This window comes from Zosterops lateralis, assembly GCF_965231275.1.
Source record: "Zosterops lateralis genome assembly, chromosome: 1".
Taxonomy (NCBI): domain Eukaryota; kingdom Metazoa; phylum Chordata; class Aves; order Passeriformes; family Zosteropidae; genus Zosterops; species Zosterops lateralis.
In genome coordinates this window covers 117,959,709-117,983,232 of record NC_139762.1, presented here as the reverse complement: position 1 = coordinate 117,983,232, position 23,524 = coordinate 117,959,709, and the positions used below count along the sequence as shown (strand labels likewise).

The following is a 23,524-nucleotide window of genomic DNA, read 5'->3' as shown; positions in this document are numbered from 1 at the left end:
TTTGTACCCTATTTTTAGGCACTTGGATTAGCTGGAGTAAATTTTTATTTTGTTGATGTCTGCTTTTACCAAGCCTTTAAATATCTTGCAGAACAGCAATTTGTAAGCTTGTTAATACCAACACTCTCCTGAGAGAAATGCAGGCATCTATGAGTCAGAAGATAATGGTGCCAGCCAGGTTAGCTGGTGACGTAGGGAGAGATGTGAAGATGGAGCCTGTGTCTGAGTAAAGAAGCATTTACCTCTGCACACCTTGGTGGTTGCTGCCTCTCTTCTCCATTAGAGGATACCCAGAAAGGAAGGGCAGGGATTTCCTACTCTCTAGGAAGAGCATCCACCACCCTTCCACATCTCTGCAGGGTTTCTGAAGGGTGATGCACCCCCAAAACCTGGTTATGGACCTGGAAAACCCAGTGGGGTGACTGGACGGCTGAGGAAATCTGTGAAGCTGACTTGGTATCAGAGCTGTGCTCTGTGTCAGGACGATGCTGGTGTGTGATGTTTTCATTGATAATTCACACAATACTCCAGATGCCTGCTGGTTGCTGCTGTGTAGTGGCAAGGCTGTTGTAAGCCAGCTGTTCATGGCTACAAACAAGAGTTGTGTCAATAAGCCATTTCTCTTGCTCTTGCACAAAGGTTGTTATCAGCTGGAACATGCAGTCTTCCTCTTCACCCTGCTATCTGTACAGAGCTTCTGGTGCCAGCTTTAGTGACTGGACTGAGTGGAGAATGTTTTTTCTGACCCTTTATTGATAGGGCTGAGGCTGCTGACCCCCACAATGCTTGGATTCAGAGTGTTTCCACTTTTACTGATCACACTGGTTGAGCTTTCATTATATGAGTGTCTCCAGCCCAGCAGTAGAAAGGTATTTTTAACCCTGGGAGCTTAAGCTGAGGGCTGCAGAGAGGCTCTTGATGTGTCCAGCTGTTGTGGCTGGACCCTGTTCCACGGGAGATATGGGGGGCTGGCTGTGGCATGGCTGGGAATGTCATGAGCCACAGAGGAAGGCAGAATGGGCTGAGTCCTTCTGCTCCTGGGGTCCCTGGAAGGGACAGCATGGCTGTTTCCCACTCCTTACCCACAGGGAGGATTGATGTGGTGGGCAAAACGGGTGCTGGAGTGGTGGCAATCAGACCATAGCTGTTTTGCACAGCTGTCACACAGTCTCATTGCTTTAGGTGGTGACAGTCAGGGAAGGAAGGGCATTACCTGAGGCACTGCACAGCCACTGAGCATCTCTGCTTTCCCCGTGGAAACCCTGTGTCTGGTGAGAGCCTTGTGCCTACCTCCAAAGCACTGAGGCACAGAACCCCAGTGTGTCAGCTGCTGGGAATGTACATGCAGAAAAATTATTTGTGGCTTATTTCTTATTCTTTTTTTCCCCTAGAATATTTGTGTCTCTTCAGCTAATGGGATAACCCACTTCCAGTATGTTGTCAGCTAAATATCTTGGTACTTCTATTTGTAAATTATTTTTTAAAATTATTAACCAGGCTTGGATTTTTTATATATTGCAATTGAGACTTCATGAATGGACACTGTAAGAGTTTGCATATTGATGAACACCATTTATAAGAGTTCATTGTAGATGAGTAATGTGAAACCTGGTCTAGACTATAGTGTCCAGTTCTAGGGCCCTGCAACATAAGAAAGATTTGGATGTGCTGAAGCAAGTCCAGGGGAGGGTCATGAAGATACTCAGAGGACTGGAGCAGCTCTCCTATGGAGAGAGGCTGAGAGAGTTGGGGGTGCTCAGCCTGGAGAAGCAAAGGCTCGTGGCAAAACTTAGAGCAGCATTCCAGTACCTAAAGGGAGCTACAAGAGAGCTGGAGAGGGACTTTTAACAAGGCTGTGTACAGATAAGACAATGGGGAATGACTTTAAACTGAAAAAGGGTAGGTTTACATTAGATATTAGGAAGAAATTATTTACTGTGAGGGTAGTGAGGTACTGAACAGGTTATCCAGAAAGGTTGTGGATGCCCCATCCCTAGAAGAGTTAAGTCAGGCTGGTTTTTAGCAAGCTGGTCTAGTGGAAGGCATCCCTGGCCATGACAGGGGCTTGGAACTAGATGATCTTTGAGGTCACTGCCAAAGTGGGCTGTAATTTCTGAAGTTTTTGCTATGTGTGCTGTGGTCTTTGTTACTAAGGCAACACCTTTGATAAGGAGACTGTTGTTTCCTGAGCCCCACCTCTGCTTGTGCTGGCACATCACAGGCAGTGTCTGGTTTCACAGCATCACTCCCGACAGGGCTGCGCCCAGGGCTCACTTCACCCAAAAGTGCCTTGTCAGACACAGGGGTGAAGAACTCTGCATGCTGCAGGGGCTTTTGCATGTCTCTTCTGCTTTATGGTCCAGTGAACCTCCATCCTCCCCCAAAAGGGAGTATCAGACAAATAGATTGTGTGCTACCTCTTGCTGTTTCACTGCTATGCAAAACGTGACGGCTCAGTAGGGAAATATCAGTCTAAAATAAAGCAGAGTCAAATGTTAGGCAGGTGAATCTGCAGGACAAGAGGTCTGATGTGGTGAAACACCTGGCTGGGACTGGGGGCTGCCAGCAAGTGTCTGCATTGATCTGCCACCTTTGGGCCAGCTCTGAGGCCCTGTACTACTCTACAGGGCTTATTAATTAAAGGTTGTTAAATATGATGTCTCTTTTAGTAGGGACCCTGACCTGATGGCTAAGAAGAGGTGCGTCATTCACACTGCTTCCATTTCATCCTGAATTGCCCCCCCATTGATCTAAGCTCCTGGGGTTTTCTGGGCCTTCATCTCACTGAATTAAATATTCGACTCCTTTTTATCCTTCTAAATACTTTGTGTTTTATATTAGTGATTTTTGTGCCTGTATGTTTAAATAAGAGTTCTGCCACTTAAAAAAAGTGTTGAATACCACGTAGCTTAGGGTTAGAGTTGAGAGAACCAAAGAAGCTACAGCTCCAGGAACATTGGGGCTGCAAAAGGCATGTCAAGGTGATCCCAGCAGCGCCCCAGTATTGCTGCTCCTACATCTTTCTAATCTGGACCACCCACAGGAACAGGGACCTCAACCTCAGTGACAAGATGCTTTGAGGGATAGGTTTAGGCTTCAGAGATCTACAGGTTGAGAGAGTCAAAGAGCCTACAGGAGAATTGGGGCTGGAAAAACATGCCAAGGTGATTATGGCAGTACTTCAAAATTGCTGCTCATATGTCTTTCTAATCTGGACAACCTAATTTATTCTGAGGATTTCACACAGGAAATCCTCAGGCCAATCAGGTTTGGTGGGAGCACCCACTCACTAGAGACAATTTGGTCACAGGTTGGCAGAAGAGAATCTCTAAAAACTAATGGATGGTTTCCCCTGGACAAGTTAGAAGAGGTAGTATTACAATGACTGGACAAATTATCTGAGAAACCAAGAGCAGAGAAGTGTGATATGAACCTCAGCACACCCCCTTTAATTGACTTAGGCACGGAAGAAAATGTGCTAAACAAAATAGGGAAACTGAAAGCTCCTCTCCCTTTAGGGGAGCAGCAGCTTGATTTATGTTAGACAGCTCACTGATAATGGAAATGGAGACATCTACTGATGGTAGCTCCCAGACCCAAAAACAAATTACTGACATTTTTAGTGGACACTGGGGCTCAGATATCAGCCTTGACTAAACAAGATGCCACCACCTGAGGAGCTGTCCCATCCAAATGGCCCTTGCTTGTAGTGGATGTGTTAGGGGTGTCACAGCCAGTACCTACCACTGCAGTTAGTCTTACCTTACTGGGAGAAGAAGCTGCCATAGCTATTACCGTGGCAGCATGGTAGTACCAGTGCCCCATGGCAACAGGGGCACTTCCCTTTAAGTTTACTGGGACTGCATGTTTTGAATGGGAGAACTTGGCATGTCAATCTGTGGTGCCAGTGGTCCTTTGGAACCACCAATCACCAAGTTAGACTTGCAGATGGCCCCAAATCTTCCCCCTTCAAAACTAACCAATGTCAAACACTATCCACTGCCCTTGGGGGCCTGGGAGGGAATTGCCCCAGTCCTAGAGGACTTGAAAAAATGGGAAATTGTTATCTCCACTCACTCAGCTTCCATTTCTCTATTATGGCCAGTGCGAAAACCAAATGGTAAGTGGAGATTACCTGTAGACTACTGTTGCCTCAGTGCTGACACAGACTCCTTACCAGCAGCCATACCAAACATCACTGGGCTCACAGCCACCATCCAGGAACAGGCACACAGGGTCGTGACCACTACTGATATTAAATAAATGTGTTGTATGGTGCCATTGCAGCGGGGGGATCAACATCAGTTTCCCTTTGTGTGTGGGGCAACCATATATTTTTACAGGGCTTCCTCAGGGGTACAAGAATTCACCCACCTCAACTCACCATGTGCTGGCAAAAGAATGGGAAAAGATATCAGTGGAAGACGGAGTGAAAGTTTACCAGTATGTTGATGATATACTCACAGAAGGTAATCATAAGGAGGAGATTGGGACTACCCACATTAAAATCATTACTCACCTCAAAGGTTTAGGGTTTGGCTGCTCACTTGTGAATCATCTCTAGAGTTAATGCTGAGATTCTAAAAACATCACATAGATAATTGTGTCTATTTGACATCTGCATTGTTTGTAGAGTTTATCAGAGGTCTCATTGGAGAAATCTGACTTGTTTCAATTTTTGTGTGTGCAAGTCCTGATATTGCAACTTTTCTGACTGCATAACTTACAGAAGTAAAATTATTCTGCTGATGTCAATGTTTGACTCTAAATGTTTTCTCTATAAAGTGTGTGGTATTCCCTCAAACAGTGATGTGTCTGTGATTGACTATTCTGGCAACTTTGTTTGCTACAGGGCCTGTAAAGTGAGAGCAAAAGGGGAAGAAAGGTGGGCAAGGCACATCTGAGGTGGTTTTTTTCATGCATCAGTAGGAATGATTTTATATATTAGCCTAGCCTAAATTCACTATAGTTTATTTAAATAAAGTGGTATGCAAAGTAATTATGCATATTTTAGTGAGTAGCTCTATCACAAAGATGGTTTTGAAATGGTGGGGAGAAATTAGAAAACTATTTTTGGGAGGAAATGAATTATAAATGATTCTAAGTGGGATGGACTGTCAGCATGCAGTCTCTTTCTGTCAGATCAGTGCCCTAGTCAGTCTCTAGTTTGGAGAACACCAAATTATAAATTGACATGAAGCATGTCTGAAAAATGCATCTTCTCACAGACGTTATAAATTGTGACAACAGGCTTGTGTCTGGTAGTGCCAGAGGTGATGTTTTTGGCTGCACAGTTAACTTCTGTCTTTGGTGGAAAAATGGTAAAGTTCACTTATTTTTGTAATCACTATTTCACATTTTTGTGACAGTGTGCTGGAGTCAACCTAATGCAGCTTTCTGTACAACTTCATCTGGAAAATATATTGCACATCCACATCCTCTTCTATGCTCATGCTGGTATTTTTAATGCACAGCTAAAGGTCAGGTATTCACAAATGAGTTCCCAGCAGAGGCCAGGACCTGGAAAAAATCTGTGCCAGCTCCTGTGGTGTGGACAGTCACTGAGAGGACACTCCCTGGCTACTCATACTAAACATAGATGGTGTCTGTAATGGAAGAGCCAGAAATGTGACAGCTTTTCACCAGAGCTGTGTGACTCTGGGCAGTGTGGCAGGCAGGGAGTAAGTCATCCTCTAATGGAGAGCTGTGAAGTCTGGGTTTGGTGAACCATGCCCACACCATCTGCTTTATTCCTTGTTGAATTCTTTCCACTTGCAGTCCTGAGTCACCTTCCCTAGTCTGGGCTCCTGCAGTCCTGTGCCATCCTCCTCAGGCTGGGCCATGGCTCAGCAGAAGCTCTCCAAAGTCAGGGTTGTCTTTGAGGTAAATTCAGTGACTTTATTGACAACTCAATTGGCTTTATTCTCTACCAGAGCCTTAAATCCCTTTCAGGAGTCTCTGGCTTGGTACTCTTATTTGATGGGAGGGAGGTGATGTCGTGTTTGGGATATGCTTGAGGTCAGGTGTGTAAAGGTGTATCTGATTTCTAACCGCTGACAGTGCCAGGGCTTCTTCCTGAACATATGATAACAAAATGGTTCTATCACCTGTACAATACTGGAGCTACTCACAAATACACTTTCAGGCTCTGGAGAAGTTCATGTTCTTTGCTATCAGGGACTCACCTTTTTTCAGTACCATGCACCTTCCTTTACTTGCCATTAAATGCTTCCCAAAAACTCTTAAGTCTCTGAGACACATATGTAACTGCATGCTATTTGTTTATTTTGTTGTTTGGAGGGTTTTTTTTAAAGAATAAAATGTATTTTTAAATCAATAAAATAAATATCTACTACAATACAAAAAATCTCTACAGCAGTTCCTGGAATACAAGGAAATTAAATATGCTTCTTGTAAATAGCTCCTTCTCTTGTAGATCCAAATTATAAATAAATAAATAAGAAAAGCATAAATACACATGTCAAGATACAGCAATTATTGAAAAGAAATATTAATCATCTTCATATTGCTCAAAGCTATTAATTAACAAATTAAATACTTCTACTACTACAATGCAACGTCCTAAACAAGCAAAACTCTTGCTGCCCTGGAGTGTGTTTGGGTACTTTATGGGCCATTTTAACTACAGGGGCAGGTACCACAAATGTTCACTCTCTTAATGACACCTAATGCAGTAAATGGCCTTTTCCCAGTGTCTGTCCATCATCCTTATTTTTCCTTTGTTTAGGAAATAAGACCAAAATAGGAAAGCAGTGATTGATCTTTTCCCTACTCTTTGAATGCATGTACAGCTACGCAAGGGAGAAGTCCCACTGAATTTACTAGGTTTACCTATGTGTGTAAAAAACCATATATGGGTTTCTGGCAAGAGTTCTATGGGCTGAGGAAGGGGCTGAAGTGTGGTTAGTGATATTTGTAAAAAGTGTTTCAGGAAACTCTTGACCATGGCTCCAGCTTGGTTCGATCATAGAGAACCTGATGTTGGCAGGGTCAAGGTGCTCAGACTATTGCACAGGACCAGAATTCCAGGCTCTAATTTAAAGGTGGGGTAGACCACTGTGAGAAACCTCTCACAGGGAACTGTTCAGGTGTGCAGCCTTCAGTGGGTGTCAGCATTGCTCTCTCATGCCAGGGCAGAGAACACATGGCCAATACTGGGTCACCATGTCACCACGTGGTTCACAAGGAACCATGTTCTCCTTCTTTCCCAGGAGCATGAAATAAAAACTAGAGAGCAGATCATCCCTGTCTTGGGCTACTGGACCAGAGAAGGACTTTTAACTTTGGTAATGAGGAGGGAGAGTCTGTGTGGTTTCGAGGTGCAAAGTTTTCCTCTGACCAGTTGAGCTCCTCTGAAAGGGAGCCTGTGACTGAAGCAGTGATTGGCAGCTGAACAAGAGGGCTGACAGAGGTATTTCATGAAGGTGTAGTGTTTCTCTCTCCTTGGCAGATTCTGGACTGACTTGGCTCTAGCAGCATTAAAATCCATAGTACATTTTTAAGTAAGAGCTTCCACCCTCATCCTACTACCATTTCCACCATGTCCAGCCCTAAATAGGTTTTCCCTGTTGCCCTCCTTGCAGCCATCAGGACCATATGCTCTGTAAAGCTACTGGCCTGTTCCATTTGTTTTCCCATCTCATGAACTTTGCAGCTTGACAGCCTGAGCAACCAAACTTCTCCTGTGTGCTGCTCAACCCAAAGCCAGAAGTCCTGGCTGTCTTTCCCTCCCATCCAGGTGGTCCCTTGGTACTCCTGAGCTGGTGACCCTGACCAGGGCCAGCTGCCCCTCACTACCATGGCACTGTCTGTGGTGGCATCTCAGTGCATTTCACTGCACTGGCTGCAGGCAAACAAATTTCAGATGGGAGCTCCCTCCCTCTGCTGCTGTCACAGAGTCAGACCTTTATTTTTAATTTACGCTTTGGTGCATTGGCAGTTAAGTTAGAGGTCATCATTACTATAAACAACAGGAGATACGCCTCCTCCAACTTTATATTTAAAGTTCCATATTTAGGGAAACCAGTGTTTTTTATAGTAACTTGGAGAGCACTCTCAGAAGGCAAGTAGTGCTCATGACTAATATAATATTGTCCACAACAGTGTGAAAACTTTTTTTAAAAACTATTTTGTTCTTTTTTGAGAGAAAAACTGAAGAGGATCTGACCAGCAATTTCTAAATTGAAAAAAAAGAAAAGAAGAGGATTTTTTAAAGCAAACTCCATTAAATCCATCTATTCATAAGCACAGGTCTCTTACATGCAAATATCTTATACTTAGTCACCTAGTTGCACCATTTACATACTTTCCTTCCTCCTAGTATTTTGTGCACTTAATGTAATATCCTTTACCACACGGCTGGAGGGTAAATTGCTGACTACCATTTCACTCATAAGCAGGTTCTATGGCAAAAGTATCCCTTGACCTTATCCTGTTGTTCATAGTTTGATCTGGCAGGACACCTTAAAACATAAATCACTTGTCACGTTGCAAAGTTTGGTACATATGTCCACAAACTTGCTCAGTTCTGGCCCATTGTTTTAGAATTTTTGCATCTTTTACTCCTGCCTTGAAACATCAAAACTGAAGGAAAAGAAATGTTTAGCATGTGTCATTCAGCCAAGCATATCGCAAGATGAGGTTTTTATCTCATGATATGGGAGGAGAAAGACGACAAGCAGTGGTGCCCAACAAGTAGATCCCTGGGATTTAATGGCACTCTGTAATCAATCTCTTGCCTTGCAGGAATTCACAAACCTCTTCGTAGGCTTCTCTTGTTGCAAGTCCGAGCTCATTCAGACAGGACATAGAAAATGGTGAATGGGTCAGCAGTAGTCTCAGCATTGAGTCAAGATGTAAGTCTAGTGGGATAGTTGGGATTTTAGTGTAATGAAACAAGGGAAGGCCATTGAGTTGCATCATATTCACCATTTTTGCCTTTGTTAGCTTTTCTCCCACTGTTCTGAGGCAATGGCATCAAGTAATAAAAAGGATATAATTTTCCTGGATGAGCTGTGCTGTATCTGTTCCCTCATTGATCCTAAAGCACCTTGTCCTGCTAAAGGACCTTCTGCCTTTCCAAGGGATGCTGAGCCTTATCAGTCCGCCTCAAAGGCACTGTTTGTTGCCCCCAGGTACTCTGACTTCTTCTTGTGCTTCATCCACATCTTCCTCAGGAGGCTGGGTGTCCCACACAGGTTGCCTCCTGTCAGTGGTAGGGAAGCTTCTGCTCCTGGTGGTAGGGCCAGGTCATACTCTGTTGTCTTCCTCCAGCGCTGCCTGTGGCTAACAAATAAAACACAAGGTATGTACAGAGTGCTTCTCCCTGGCCCTTCTCCCCTGCTTATGGCAACCAGTCACTCAGAACCAAGAGTTGCCTGGCTGCAAACGTGTGCCCATGCCTGGTCCAGCTCTGGGATAAGCAAGTCTGGACTGAGCAGGGGCTCTGTGGGCCCGGGGACTGGGATGCTGTGGCTGCCACATCTCAGCTTGGTGCCCTTGTTCCCTCACAAGGGCATGAGCTGCAAGTGGGACCACTCTATGTGCATCCTCTCTAGTGATTGCCACCCAACAAGGGGGTGGGGGGGGAGATTGCCCAAGGAGAGAGCTGGACCCTTCCACCAAAGCCCCAGGGACCATGCAGCAGTGATGAGCTCCACTGGCTGAGGGGAATTTACATCTTTGTGTAAGGACTGCAAGGACACTGTGACAAAGAGCTAGTTACTGTCCCTCAGGTGACAATGGTGGCATCTCAAATCCCACCCAGATCCATGTCTGGGTTAACTGCCTGGTGATGAGTGCATTTGTGCTATGGTCAAGCTGTTCCTTAATTAGACTTTAAGACAATTTTTTTTCTTCAATTAACTAAATTTTCTAATTACATTTTCAGGCAAATATTACAGACTTCTTAGGGGGAAAATACTTCCATTTTGAATTACGATGATTTTTTTCCTAGTGATAAAGTAGAACTGTAACGGGCACTGAGGTATCTGTATAAATGGCCATGGCTGATAATAAATTCAGCATAACCTTTGCCAATCTCTCCCTGCCTGTGGGGAACAAGAGGCATGTCTGGAGGGTGGGAAGGGACTTACTCTTCCGTAGAGGTGCGGTTGCGTGTGGGCGAGCCCGTGACAGCCACAGCCTTCACTGTGATATGGGCAACTGGAGATGGAGGAATCTGTGGGAGGATAAAGCACATCATTAGGAAATGCCACTGATGAGTGGGGACATCGGTTCATCTGAGGAAAGAGGCTGTTTTAAGAAAACCAATAAACGGTGTAAATCTCTTAACAAGAGAAAGCAGGTTAAGGATTTGACTGCCCAACTCTCACCCACACAATTACCAGTTGCTCATGTTAATATCCTCACTGAGCTCAGCATGAGAGAGAGTTACACCACCCATCAAAGAAGGGACACTTGCAGAACTTTTTATTCCTTAGTTTTGGTGTTTAGCTTCCTGAGGCAGTGAGGTTTTGTGCAGAGTGAGCAGCCTGCCTCTTGCAGCTCCCCACCTTTACAGCTGCCTGGGAAGCAGAAGTCTCAGCCATCATCTTGAGCATTCAGAGATGTTTCCTTGTTTTGTTGCATGCTGTTCTGTGGTGTGGGGGCACCCTGGTTATGCTCCAGTTCTGCCATGGACCCACAAAAGCCTAATAATCCACTTCCTCCTTGTCTTATTTGATCATAAATTGCCTGCCAGCACTGAATCAAGTTTTCCCATAAACAGGTCTCTGAGAATAGCATATCCTCCAAGATGGTAAGTTAAAGTGTGAGCTGCCCAGAAATAGAAAAAAAATGTCAAAAATGGTAAGGTGATCTCATTATTTCAGGCAATAAGCACACTTATTGATTTTACTGTCAATCCTGAAAAAAATGTTCATATTGTTGTCACTACCATAGCTGGTTTTAAGATTTCTGGGGCTATTTCTCCTAGGATTAATCTGAGACTGAGTACATTTAGGTGTGTTTTTCAAGTATCCTAAGACTTAGAGATGTTTGAAATCACTTTGGCAAGCATCCTTTGAAAATTAACTATGTTAATTATTGGTAGGTTTAATTAGATTCATTACACTGAATAACATTAGTTTTAACCATCCTTAAGTATTATACTGTCATTTTTCTTAAGTGTAGCTCAGCTATCAGCTAACAAGCATGCTTCAGCCATCCAAAAGAGCCTTTGAAACCATAGAGTTTTGATGACGTGGTCTGGTGTTGGCCAGACACTATTCAAAATATTTTTTTCCCTTTGAAAAAGTTAGTTTTTATTAAATGTAGGGACTTTGAAAATTTGGAGGGGGAGGGGGTGCATTGTAAGACAAAGAAGGGAGGGAGAACATCTTAGTAAAGGTGAGTAAATTTTAACCAAAATATTTTTTCTGTCTATTCGAGAACACATTTTGGGGATCTGTATGATAATTTTCCCATCAACTATTTGTTGATGTTTCTGACTTTGGAGATTATTGTGTCTGGTCGGCATTCTGGAAAAAAACAAATATTTGATGCTTGCTACACTTGAGAAATTATTTTTTTCCCAAAAATGTGAAATTGCCTGAGAGAAAAGAGGCTAATTTCTCCCAGCTCTTGCAGGTGGCTGAGCATCCAGAACAGGAACCTGCCTGTTTTGTCCCACCACTCTTCCTGGTTCCTGTGGGGCAGTTCTCTGTCCTGTGCCAGTCTCTGCTCCCAGCTAAGGGATCCTCTGGCATAAATTACGTTTCAAGCTTTAACAAAAGCTGGGAAATCTGCACGTGCTGCAACAGACTGACATGCTGTTACTGTGGGACATGCTGACGGGTACAACGTTTTAAGATGCATTGGTAGTTGGTCTTGCTCTATTTGCTTACCAAAGATTTTCCATCCAACAGATGATTATAGGACTTGGATGACTCTTGTTCAGTAATTCCTGCTGCAAAGCATAAGAAACATGATATTAGGTGCAATTATCCCATTGGCACAGCTTGTATGAAAAACCTCCTTCTGTACAGTAAAACCCAGATATGAACAGAACCCAGATACAGGTTATAGTCCCACTAGATTTGATTATAGCCAAAGGAGCAGAGTGATCATCTATTGTGATGTCAAAATGATTGTGGAACAGCTTAAGTCATTCTCTAAGAAAGTCTCTCAGCTTGCTCCTGGACTTCTCAAATGAGATGACAAGCTGCCCTTAGCAGACCAAGCTAAGTGGGAACCCTTTCCCCCTGTGTAAACACTGATGTATGTCTAAAGGCAAAGAGCCCAAATGCTACTCTTCAGCTCCCACTGCAGGTTTGCCCTGCTTAGGAGATCCTTCCGTCCTTTCTGTGTTGCTCTGGAGAGTTATTTTAACCTGGGCAAAGATGTGTGCTATGTCTACTCCATCAGAGGGAGGGATTTCCTGAGGCTGAGTGACATTTCTCTCTCTGCTGTCCTCAACTCTGAAGTCTACCCTTCAGTTTCAAGTAATTGCTCATCCGATAACTTACCCATGGAGAAATGCTCACTGACATTCCTGCTCACTATGTCAAGGAAGTAAATGAGTGAGGGATGCCAGATTTTTTCATGAGGCCAGATCCTCTTATTTGGCTGTGGGAATGTGAACCTCTCTACTGCTGTGACCAATAGAGTATAAATAATGACAGCAAATATGGAAATAGCCAGGATTCTGCTTATAGTACTGTCTCTGGCATGACAGCAGTCAGAACTGTTTCCTCCTTCTGGGGCCAATATTTGACTATGATAAATATCCTAACCAGCTTCCTGCTCCACCCCTCTCCAGTAACTCCATTAGGTACCTTACTGTATCCCTCATGTCAAAGTTAATGCAATTACCTCCTCTCATCTTGCATATTAGGTACTAACAGTAGTCAGCAAGTGGATCATCAGTGCTTCAGCTAATGCCCATCTCTTTTCTTTTTATTTGGTTTTGTGTTCTCTTACTTTGTCTGATTCTTCCCTTCAGCCCATCCCTCTAATTAGATATAGAAAATGTTCTTGCAAACTTTTAGCAAAATATCTAAGCAAAAGAAAGTCCTCATGGCTTCAGGTTTGTAGTTGCTCCCCTCAGGGCAGTGGTGGCTGGATGCAGTGTGAATTCCACTTCCAGAAGTACCTTCTTATATGCTGGAATGGACTGTCCTGCTTTGCTATTTGTGCAGGATTTCTGATGGTAGCAATAAACATGCTAATGGCCTCATCTGTGTTTTTTTGTTTGTTTTTTGTTCTAATTTAAACTTAATTTCCAGGTTCTGCCTACTCATTTCCCTTTCTCCCCCTAGGAGACCTGTTTCCTCCTTTTCTGCTCTTCTTTTTAGATTCCCATGGCTTTCCCCTTGTTTGCAATCTATCCTTTACCCCTCATGTACCCTAACAGCAGAGACCAGCAGTCCCTCCTTTCTGCCTCTCTGGCTCTCTGCCATCCTTTACCCTGTAGCCAGTCCCAGCCACTTCTGTTCCTGCTCCAGTCCTGAAGCTACAGTTCTTTTTTCAGCCACATCTTGGTTCTGGTCCTGAGATCTTTTTGAGATCTTTTCCTGTGGTCCCAGGCTCAGTTTCTTCCTTTCCAGTTTCCCAGGCCCTGCTCTTGTCTGGTTTGTGCTCTTAATGGGAGGGCTCATGTGCAGTGTGGTTTCAGACCAGTGATGTGAGGAACGTGCAGCTTCATGGACCTGCTTTAGAGATTTTGCACCTTTTAACATCCAAATGTCCAATTTCTCTTGGAAAAACATGCCATGTGGGATTTCATTAGAGGCATATGACTTGACTGCATCTGGGTGATTTTTCAGAGGAGAGCAAAAGCCATGTTTTTGATTAAAAGACCATCCCATGTTAAACTGCACAGCCTTTCCCCAGCTTTAGTCTTCCAAACATAACACACCAGTGTTGGAGGAGCTGAATAGGCTCTCTGTTTATGTTTACCCATCTCCTTGGTTTCGTATTGGCAAGCTCTGTTTTTCCTTCACGGTTTCTCACAAATATGCTGAACAAGCTTTGCTTGCCAAAAAATTAGGTCTGTGGCTGACATCCAGAATCTGAAAATTCATCCCAAATGATTATATTCTGGCTAATTCTAAGCAGCCGAACAGGGATCTTACATAATAAGATGACTCAGGCAAACTCAGTATTTAGTATTTAGTACTCAGTATTATCATCTTTAAAATATTGTCGGGGAGCATTTATGACTCTGAATAAAGCGAGCTTATGACTCTGAATAAATTGAGCAATGCCACGGTCATTATCTCATTAATTCCACTGGATATTTTAAGAATGGAATTATCCTCCAGGTACACAATAAAGCGCCTTCTTCGCTGCAAAGACTGCAATATCTAAGAAGGTTCTAGAGCCACAGAGGAATCCCCAGGGCTGTGATCATGCACTTACCGTGCTGAGCAGTGCCCTTGGCAGGGCAGGCTCCCTGCAGACAGCCCTGGCCTCGCACCTCCTGCTCGCCCCTGGCCCCGTACAGCACATGCAGGAGCTCGCCCTGGCGCTCCGACACGGCCACCACCTGCAGGGCAGAGGAAAAGCGCCCCGTTACACCGGCCCCAGGGACTGATTAGGGGGTCTGTCCTGGTCACTGGGGAGCTGAAAAGATGCTTGTTCTTCCCACTGCTCTGCTGTCGTCCAAAGGGGATTTTGTCAGGTGGGATTTGTGGGATTTTGTTTGGCTCCAGCTTCTGGGCTGTGTATGGAAGTATGGGAAAATCCTGCTGGGTGTTTCTGGGACCCAGCTACTCATGGCGCCTTTCTGTATTCTCCTCAGGAGACTGAAGTGTGCTCCTTTCCAAACTCTGCTGAATAGGATATGCCTCTGAGACAGGTCAGATTTATCTTCCTATTGCATCACATCTTGAGCAATCAGTCAAACTTATGCAATGCAAATTACAAATGCTGTTTCCTTATGGTGTCCCCTGTCTTTTGAACTTACTTACACATTGTACCTGATAAATGACTATGGAGAGTATGAGGCAGAGAGAAATTGTTCTTCTAGAGATTAATTTTTACAAACTTTAGCTCACACAGACAAAACTCACTGACAGCTGCAACTCTGAGCATCAGCCCTGGCTGGTATCTCTGAGAGCCCTTGAAAACAAGCATGAACAAAATCAAGTTCTTTTCTAATCAATTACGACTAAGCCATGGCATTCGCTGTACTGCCACAGGCAACTGGGAAGGCAGAGCTAATATGAGTTTGAGAAAACAGGGATACACCTCAAAGAAGTGGATTCATCAGGACTGTTGTCCAGGATAGTCTGGAAAAAGTTTTCTCAAGAAGATCAAAGTTCCAACAACAGGGACAGAGTGTTTTGTACTTTGTTGGGTCTTTTTTATTCTTCCCCAAAGACTTGCTGCTGTCATACAGAGAACCACTTAAACAGGGTGAAGAGCCAAACCAGCAAGGAAACAAGACATGTGGCAACTATTCAAACTATTTCCTATTAGACTTACTTATGTTGGAAGATCATGAGAAAAACAGTTAGTTGCATCTAACTGGTGACTGGTCATTGCTGTCTACATGTTTTAGATATAAATATAGTTATTTTGTCTCAAGACTGAGACCAACAACTGGTCAGCCCACTATTTTCTATTGGCACAGAAAAAGCTTTAATTCCTTCTATTGCTCTGTCTTTTAACACACACTCAAGATAAAAACAAGACCCTATTCAAGCATGTCCCCTCACACCAAATTGTTCCTTTCCTCTAATTAAGTTTTAATTCAATTTGCCATTAATCCGCAATATTCTGTGTATATGATTTTTACACAGACATAACAACACATGCAAACCCATGTTTTCCAAAACAGGAAAGAAAAAAAATTCCAACTTAACCACTTTTAATTCTTTTGTCTCCATATACCCTCAGGAGTCTGGACAAGGCTACATTACCTAAATACTACTGACTAGGAGGATGAGGAGCAAACACTGCCCAACAACAGCCACAAGTACTCCTGGAAAAGGCAGATAAGGCAACCAAAGCCTAATCCAAGGCTGAATAGGGCTTTCCCCTATTTCTGCAGATTTTGACACACAGCCTAACACATTCCATATGCTGTAAACTACTTAAAGACATGCCCAGTGTTGAGTTAAAAGTTAAAGGGACTAGTGGTGTCCTTGAAGACAAGCACATGCTAAAGGAGGCTGCAGCTGGCTCCCAGCTCTACTGATCACAAATTTGGAGCTGCCAGCAGAGCCGTGCCTCAGCATTGCTCTGATGTTTCAGAACAAGGGTGATGCTGCTTGTGAGAGGCCTCCTGTTGCTACTTAAGCTGTTGGCATTTGGTTCCTCTCTGCTGCCCCTGGAGCAATTCCAGCACCTCCCCATCCCTCTGCAGCAGCTCCTTGCAGGCTGCAGGCTCTGCATCCACGCACGCCCCGACCACACAAATCTTAACAAGCTCCTCACCAGGTCATCACCCCCTTGACCGCGGTGACACCAGTGGAGACACCTGTCTTCAGGACTAATGTGATGAGACTGTGGCTGGCAGGGGTCTCTAATGACAGCCCTTGGAGTCTGCCTTGTGTGAACTGGCTCTTCCAGCTTTCAAGGACACAAAGCTCAGCTTTTCCCACCATCTCTGGAAAAATATCCAGTGCTCTTGGTCACACTCAGTCTTTGCTGATGTGTGAGAGAAAATGTCATCAACCTTCTGCTACTGAGACACCTGAGGTCACTTATTTTGCATTGTCATGGAAAGAGCATTTTTGGTAAGTAGGATGCTGGCTGCAGTCACCTCTAATCCTGAAAGTGGCTTATTTGATCAGTGTAAACCACCATGGACTTGAAACTTAACATTCTGCCTACATGTTGTACAGGATGAAATACAGTTTGGGGAAAAGAAGAGGATTTTTATCTTGATTAATAGCAAGAATTATTTAGGCACATTGTCTGTGTTTTCAAGATTTATTGTTACATATGATATCAGTAATGCCAAAATGCCTTCAAGCAGCAGAACCTGTATAAATAAATTACAGTGCCATTTTCTATTACAGCTAGAGACAACAGTGCAATCTCTATAATATATTTTCAGTGAGCATCTTTGCAGCATTTGGTTGTAGCACACTTTAGGAGTTCCTTATCTCCTAATTCAAGATTTCACAGTGACTTTGGCTACCTCGCCCATTACTGTAATATGTAAAGACTTATCTAGGTCAGGAAACTAAACCTGCTGTAGCTTGGTTTTGATCTAAAGTGGAGCTGACATTTCTCTAGGGTACCTAGGGTAAGACAGAAGGATCAACTGGGAGTCACTTTTCTTTTCTAGACATACCAGGCAATTTAAATCTGCACAAATGGCAGAGTCAGCCAAACTATGCAGAATTAGCAAACTACTAAAAAAAAACTCCTACTGTCTTTAGAACCTGTAAATCCTTTGACCGGCCCAGTCTGTTTGCAGGACACTGACTCTGAAATTAGAGCTCAGCAAACTCTCTTTTTATGGACTTTGCCATGCACATGAGAGCACCGAGGTCTGGCATACCCATTGTTGGAATTAGCTGTGTTAAGAGGGAAGGGGCACTGAGGACACAGGACAAACACAGAGAGGCTGTTCCAACCATCTTGATCCTGGACTTAAAATCCCACTGTCAACCAACAACCATCCAGAAAAGGTGACAATTAAATATCTAGCTTTGCATAAAACTTCAAAAGTTAGACTCTGAACAACGTTTCTCCTGTTAGTGGAGAAAATTCCAGATTTGTAGAGTTAACTTACTTTGATGGCATAATGCTGAGCTAATTTTTAATGTGGCAGCTCAAGCATGCACAGGGGTATTTTCAACTTTCTTGCAAAGTAGACAGGTACTGGTGTTCAGACAGTTCTACCCAAGGGATTTTGAGGATAGAAGAAGAGAAGGGAAGGATCTACTATCACTGGAAATAACTCTTAATAGGGCAATAGGAACTGCAAGTATACATATTGGTGAAACACTCAGCTAAATAAAGAGGTGATTTCTCCTTTCTGTTACCCTTCCACAGTCATTATCATGCTTTTGGGATGAGTTCTTGTATGTGATGGAAGTTACCCCCCACAGTCAGTAATTTGAATGTTAAATCACTTAATGCTACCTACACTGCTTGAGTACTTCTGTTTCGAAAAAAAGGTCTGGCAGATGTCCATGTTGGTTGCTATTTTTGTCCTTGCTGAGGATTAAAGTTGTGCATCCACTGCAAACCACCACAGCAGAAGATTTCATGTTAGCTGAGGCATTTTTACAGCTCTGACTGCAGGTGCAGATGTAAAAGTGAAAAATAAACAATCATTCTGCAACTTTTCTGTGGGTCTAGAAATTGGCAATCACAGCTTCCTCACAGGCACGTCTATTCCAGTATGTGCAATTGACTTCAATGCTTGCTTATGAGCTGTAAGCAGCTGCATCCCACAGAAGAAGGGGAATGTCTAAGAGTTGACTGTGCCAGTCACTTTGTCTTGAGAGCCATCCTTATTTTTGTAGCTGGAGCTGCAGATCATTCCTCAGGATTGGTGTTCCCACAGCTAATATGATGCTGCCTGCATCATGACTAAGAGCCAATCAAAAGACATCCTTAATTGGGGTCAGGAAAGCCCCAAAGGAAAAAAAAAACCAATCCTCTTAAAATACAGCCACAAAATAGGGACTTTCTTATCTTATTTTCTTAGGCCTTTATGAGTACAGTGCTGTCACAGCAGCTGATCCAATCCAAATTAAATATTAGATGATTCCATTTAGTAGAAACAACTATCTACTGAGATTTAGAACAAGATAACAGCCATAGAATTTCCCTTGATTTTGATGTAAGCCAGCTGAAATTATTCAGCTCAATAGTTCTATGAGAAATATAGTAAAAAACCCCAAAAACCGGAGCATTTTATTTCAGCAAGTCAGAATAGTTCACTTTTTGTTTGGACTTTTTTTCTGTTTTTATATTGCATGGCAAACAAAATATACCAAAAGCTTAACAAATAAAAGTAGGGTATCTCAAAATGGCTTATTTTGAGTAATACTCCAGCAGTCAGACCCATCTTCCTTTGGAATGAAGAGTAAATTTAAAATCTCAGCCTGAGCTGTGGGACAAAATCAACCAAACCAAAACTGTCACCATTTAGGAAAATATACACATGCATAGTTTCTGCCCAAAAAACGACAGAAATGTTACTGACTCTTCCTGAGGACCACTTCAGGTGTTGTGTGACATATTGGGATCCTGCGATCAGCTCTAATAACCAAAAGAGAGTGTGGGAGTGAATGTGATGAGTTTTTTTTTTCCATGCACAGGCAAGCATGTGGTAAGGAGGATCTACAGTTCTGTGCTGAGATCAGGGAATCAGGAATACAAAGAAAAGGCTCTCTGAAAATGAGAGTGGATCTCATTGGAAATAGGAAAAGGCACGGATAAAGGGAAGGCTATGGAGAAAAATACTTCAGCAAAGTGCCAGAGGAGAGATAGGTCTGTGGTGAGAAGGAATGCTTTGGCAGAAGGGTCTCAAATTTGTCAGAAGTGCTTTGAATGCAGAAGAGACTGTCATTCCTGCAAATCAGCTAAAAGGATTGTGGAAGAGGTTGTGATTGGGTCAAGTGGAATTAAGGAGAGAAAACTCTGAAGACAAGAAACCTCACACCCATGTGTGAAAGCACCTTGCAAGTGCTTGACATTTACTTGCAAGACATTTACTCAGAGCATGAAAGATGTTATTTTAATTTTGGGGGTGTCTTTTCTGCAGGGAGTGGGTAAAGCTTCCTCTGTGCCCTCTGCACGGAGGCTGAGGTAAGGGCAAACAAGCACTGCTAGGGCCAGGAGACAAACACCCTCCCTGGGTCTCTCAGTGCCAACTTTTAGGGTCCAAGTTACAGTCCATCGCTTGGTGTTTTTCTCCCCAGTTCCCTAGGATACTGGTTACTTGATTAACATGATTATTATTATTACTTAATTAACACTGATATGATTTGGTATGATTTGCTTACTTTTCATTCCTGCATGTCTCTCTGGACTTATTGTGAAGGCTCTAAGGACAATAATTTAGTCTGTGATTCCCTCAGATGGCCAGTGTTGGTAAGCCACTGTGTTCATTTGGACTGGCTCTGCGTGGCAATACCATATTTTGGTTTTTCTTTCAAAGCACTTCAGTAAATAAACTGCAGCTTTACACAAACTCCCCCTTCTGTTTCCCACCCCACTCCCTGCATCAGACACGGATACGCTTCTTTACCCTGGAAAATACTGCTCTTTTTTTTGAGGGTGTGCATAACTAGAATGTAAAAAAAAAAAAAAAAAAAAAATAGGAAGAGGAAAGGAGATTTTTCTTACACTCTTTGTTAGGATGTGAGGTGTAGCTTTGGCTCGTCTTCGGGCAGGGCTACATGCTGCAAAAAGAAGAACAGGAACATGGTCAAGATGCTGTGGAGGTGGACACAAGCCTGCAAAAGTCCTCTGTAACAATTCACTGGGGGCATGGTGGGAAGAGGGGCAGAGAATAAAGGGTTTGAGGAAGATTCCAGCTGAAACAATGCAAAAGAAAATCCCTTTTGATGTGATCTCAGGGACCATCCTCTAATTATACAATACAGAAATCTGTGGCCACAGAGCCACAGCCTATCCTGAGTTTCTGCACCTCTTTAATAGACTTCTGTGAGGAACATTCCTTCTCCTTTCTCAGTTTTGATCTGGCCTCCCACCTGCCCGTATTTCAGTAGGAAATGAGTAGTGTATACATTAACTTGGAGCCTATTATGATTTTATCTGGTTAGGGACTTTATCAATAAGCTCAAACTCCCTCATGACATTATTTCACTTTTACTGCATGATGTACACAGCACAACATTTGCACTAAGCCTAATATTTTCTTTTTCAATCCTCAAAATGACCTGTTCAGGTCTTTTGCTTGGCACATTTTGCTTAAAGTCTGTTTCTCACTTTTATTTCTTAGACCCACAGAGACACCAAAATCATAGAACCACTAGACAATAGACACACAGATTGCAAGGGCCATAAGCCAAGCTTTTGTCTGGACTGAAGTGATTGGTTTTGGGTGATTGTTTTATTGGACTAAATGAAAGCTCTTTAACCTCTTGTTGTTTGAGTTAGACTTGAAACTGGCCTGAAAGACTGTGATACTCCCAGCTCCCCCTCTCGCCATATCTTACCCTGCCTTGAGTTCAGCCTACCAGAGCTGGATTTAGCCACCAGTGACAGAAACAGGCTTGCAGAAAGCTGCCAAATGTGGGGAATTAACTCCATTTCTAAAGGCTGACCCTGGGGGCAAGGCACCGTGTATAACCCAAAGGCTTTGAAGAGCCAGGAAGGTTTGTTACAGGATGATGGGTGACTCCTACTCCCCAGGTGAGCTTTCCCTTACCTTATTGGCACACATTTAACTTGCAGTGCTTATCGTTGCTGAGTATTACTGTTTGCAGAGTTTTGGAGCTGTGGAAGCAGCTGGAGGTTATCCAAGGCTGCTCGTTACTGCAGCCAAACTCCTCTCCTCAGATGGCAGCAATAACAAGTGACTGGGCTTTCCAGGGCTCTGCTACAAGCAGAGCTGGCAGGGGAGACCAAAGTCACTCTTCCTAGACAGCCTGTGTGTGTCTAACAGCCATCCCTCCACACCCCAGTGAGAATATAAGTACTGAGCATTAGGAGCCCACTGGAGAGGAAATTCTGGCCTGTGCTGTGGCTGTAGCAAAAGAGGACAGGAAAATGGGAGGGTCCCTGTGAGCAGCCCGTTGCAGCACAGGGCATTTCCACACTGAGCTCTTCACAAGTAAGTTATCTGCCTGCCTAGACTGTGCTAAGCTGTCAGTATGATTACAGTCTGTTCTGCACGGTTTGCTATCCTTAGGCGTCCTTACTGTCTTCTCTGGCAGGACACATTTTATATTTTAAACCATGGTGAGTGTGGGATAAAAGCCAGACAAACATAAAGAAGGTGGCTTGGTTTTTTTAAACCTAGGAATATGCTATAAGTTGTTTTTGAAGCTGCTTCAGACAGCTTTACTTCTGGAATTTCACTGTGTGAGGACCAAACTAATTGTTCATAAGCAAAACACTCAAGTGCAGAAAAATTTAGTGATGCAAGGAATTATCTTCTTGTCTCTCTGGTATTTTACCACACAGTGTAAGTAGTACAGGTTTTTAGAGATTTCTACCAGAAGCAAGTGCTCTTGTGCTGTTACAGCTGCTACCCAGCCCAGTACAAAAGAAACAACACATAAATATGCCTAAAAGTAATAAATTTGCCTACTTTCAGAGTACATATGATCCACAGTCCCTTATCCCCTGTTGCCTGCCAGAACGAGTGGGAAAAGGCTTACAGGGGCTGAAGAAAGGCAAGGCATGAAAGGGAAGTCACAGCACCAGCAAACATGCAATTACTTGAATAGGCATTGAAAGCAGGGTGAATCACAGAGGTAGCCAGAAGTGACCCACTTGCGTGGGAATACAATGGCAGCAATGCAAACAGCGGGGCTGTGAGGCTGTCCCTGCAAACACGAATTTCTGCAGAGAGCTGGGGAAGGAAGAGAAGAATGAATCCTTGCAGATGATGTATGCAGATTTGCAAAGGATGTTTCTGTGTACAGCCCAGATTTTGGGCAACAAATACAATTACAGTGATGGTTCACTTTGTCATTTCCACTTATATTCCAAAATTAAGCAGCTGAGAGCTCATGCTCGCAGCTTGCAAGCAAAGATCTGATCTGGCCCCACAATTTGTTTTCCCTGCTTTTCCCTGCTTTCTTGTTGCTGAAATATGCAGCCATTGAGTTTAAACTAATTTGTTCAATCAAATGCAGGCTGGGCTTTGTCCGGTTCTTACTCTTCATTAGAAGCAATTAATGTTAATCATGCATTCATTTCCAGGGCATGGCTTTGGAAATGTTCCACTTATTGAGCCAGCAGACTTAAATTCAACATTCATACACTTCACCCACTTCTAACTGCTTGCAGAACTTCATTCTCTTTTCTATTACACAGAAAAGCCACACAGTTGCAAGCTGTCACTTTAGCAGTTACCTCATAGGTACAGCAACACCGATTCCAGATCTCCCAATTTTGCCAGAGCAAAGATTTTACAGAGCCCCAGTATTGAAGCACCTGCACGGATTAGGTCGAGAAAGCAGCAGCGAGTGCTGGGCTGCAGGCAGAGCACGGCACAGCAGAGCAGATGAGCTGCTCTCCAAATATTTCCCCACTGCTAAACATCCCATCCCTCTAAAAGACAACACCGTAGCTGTTGTTAGATTTTGATGTACTCACATTTGGAAGAAATCACAGTGGTGAAGACTTCTAAATTTTCATCGCTGCAGCTGTAAATCTGGTGCATTTTCCACCTCTCCCTACTGACTGCCTTTCAGCCTCATGCAACCGCTCTGAACTTCTGGTAAATAGGTTTCACTAATCCAATCTGGCTCTGTGATCATTGTCCAGATCTACAAAGGACAGACTGATGCTGTGATCTCATCTCATTCCATATTCTTCATTGCAACATTTTCTGCTCCCATCTGCCTTTCTATGAATAATATTAACACAAAGATTTAATTTAGCTCTTACT

The 23,524-nt window shown here is 43.4% G+C and overlaps 1 protein-coding gene across 1 annotated transcript; it reads right to left on the bottom strand.

Moving 5' to 3' along the window:
- Positions 1-9,119: 9,119 nt before the first annotated feature.
- Positions 9,120-23,304, bottom strand: VXN (vexin; the record flags this gene model as incomplete). The annotated part of the gene is made up of 6 exons (XM_083858772.1): positions 23,230-23,304; positions 20,284-20,339; positions 14,383-14,509; positions 11,868-11,929; positions 10,116-10,201; positions 9,120-9,306 (listed from the first exon to the last, which is right to left on the bottom strand). Exons 1-6 carry the CDS (start codon positions 23,294-23,296, stop codon positions 9,120-9,122), a joined length of 585 nt encoding a protein of 194 aa, XP_083714898.1. The 5' UTR covers positions 23,297-23,304.
- Between the last annotated feature and the right edge of the window lie 220 nt (positions 23,305-23,524).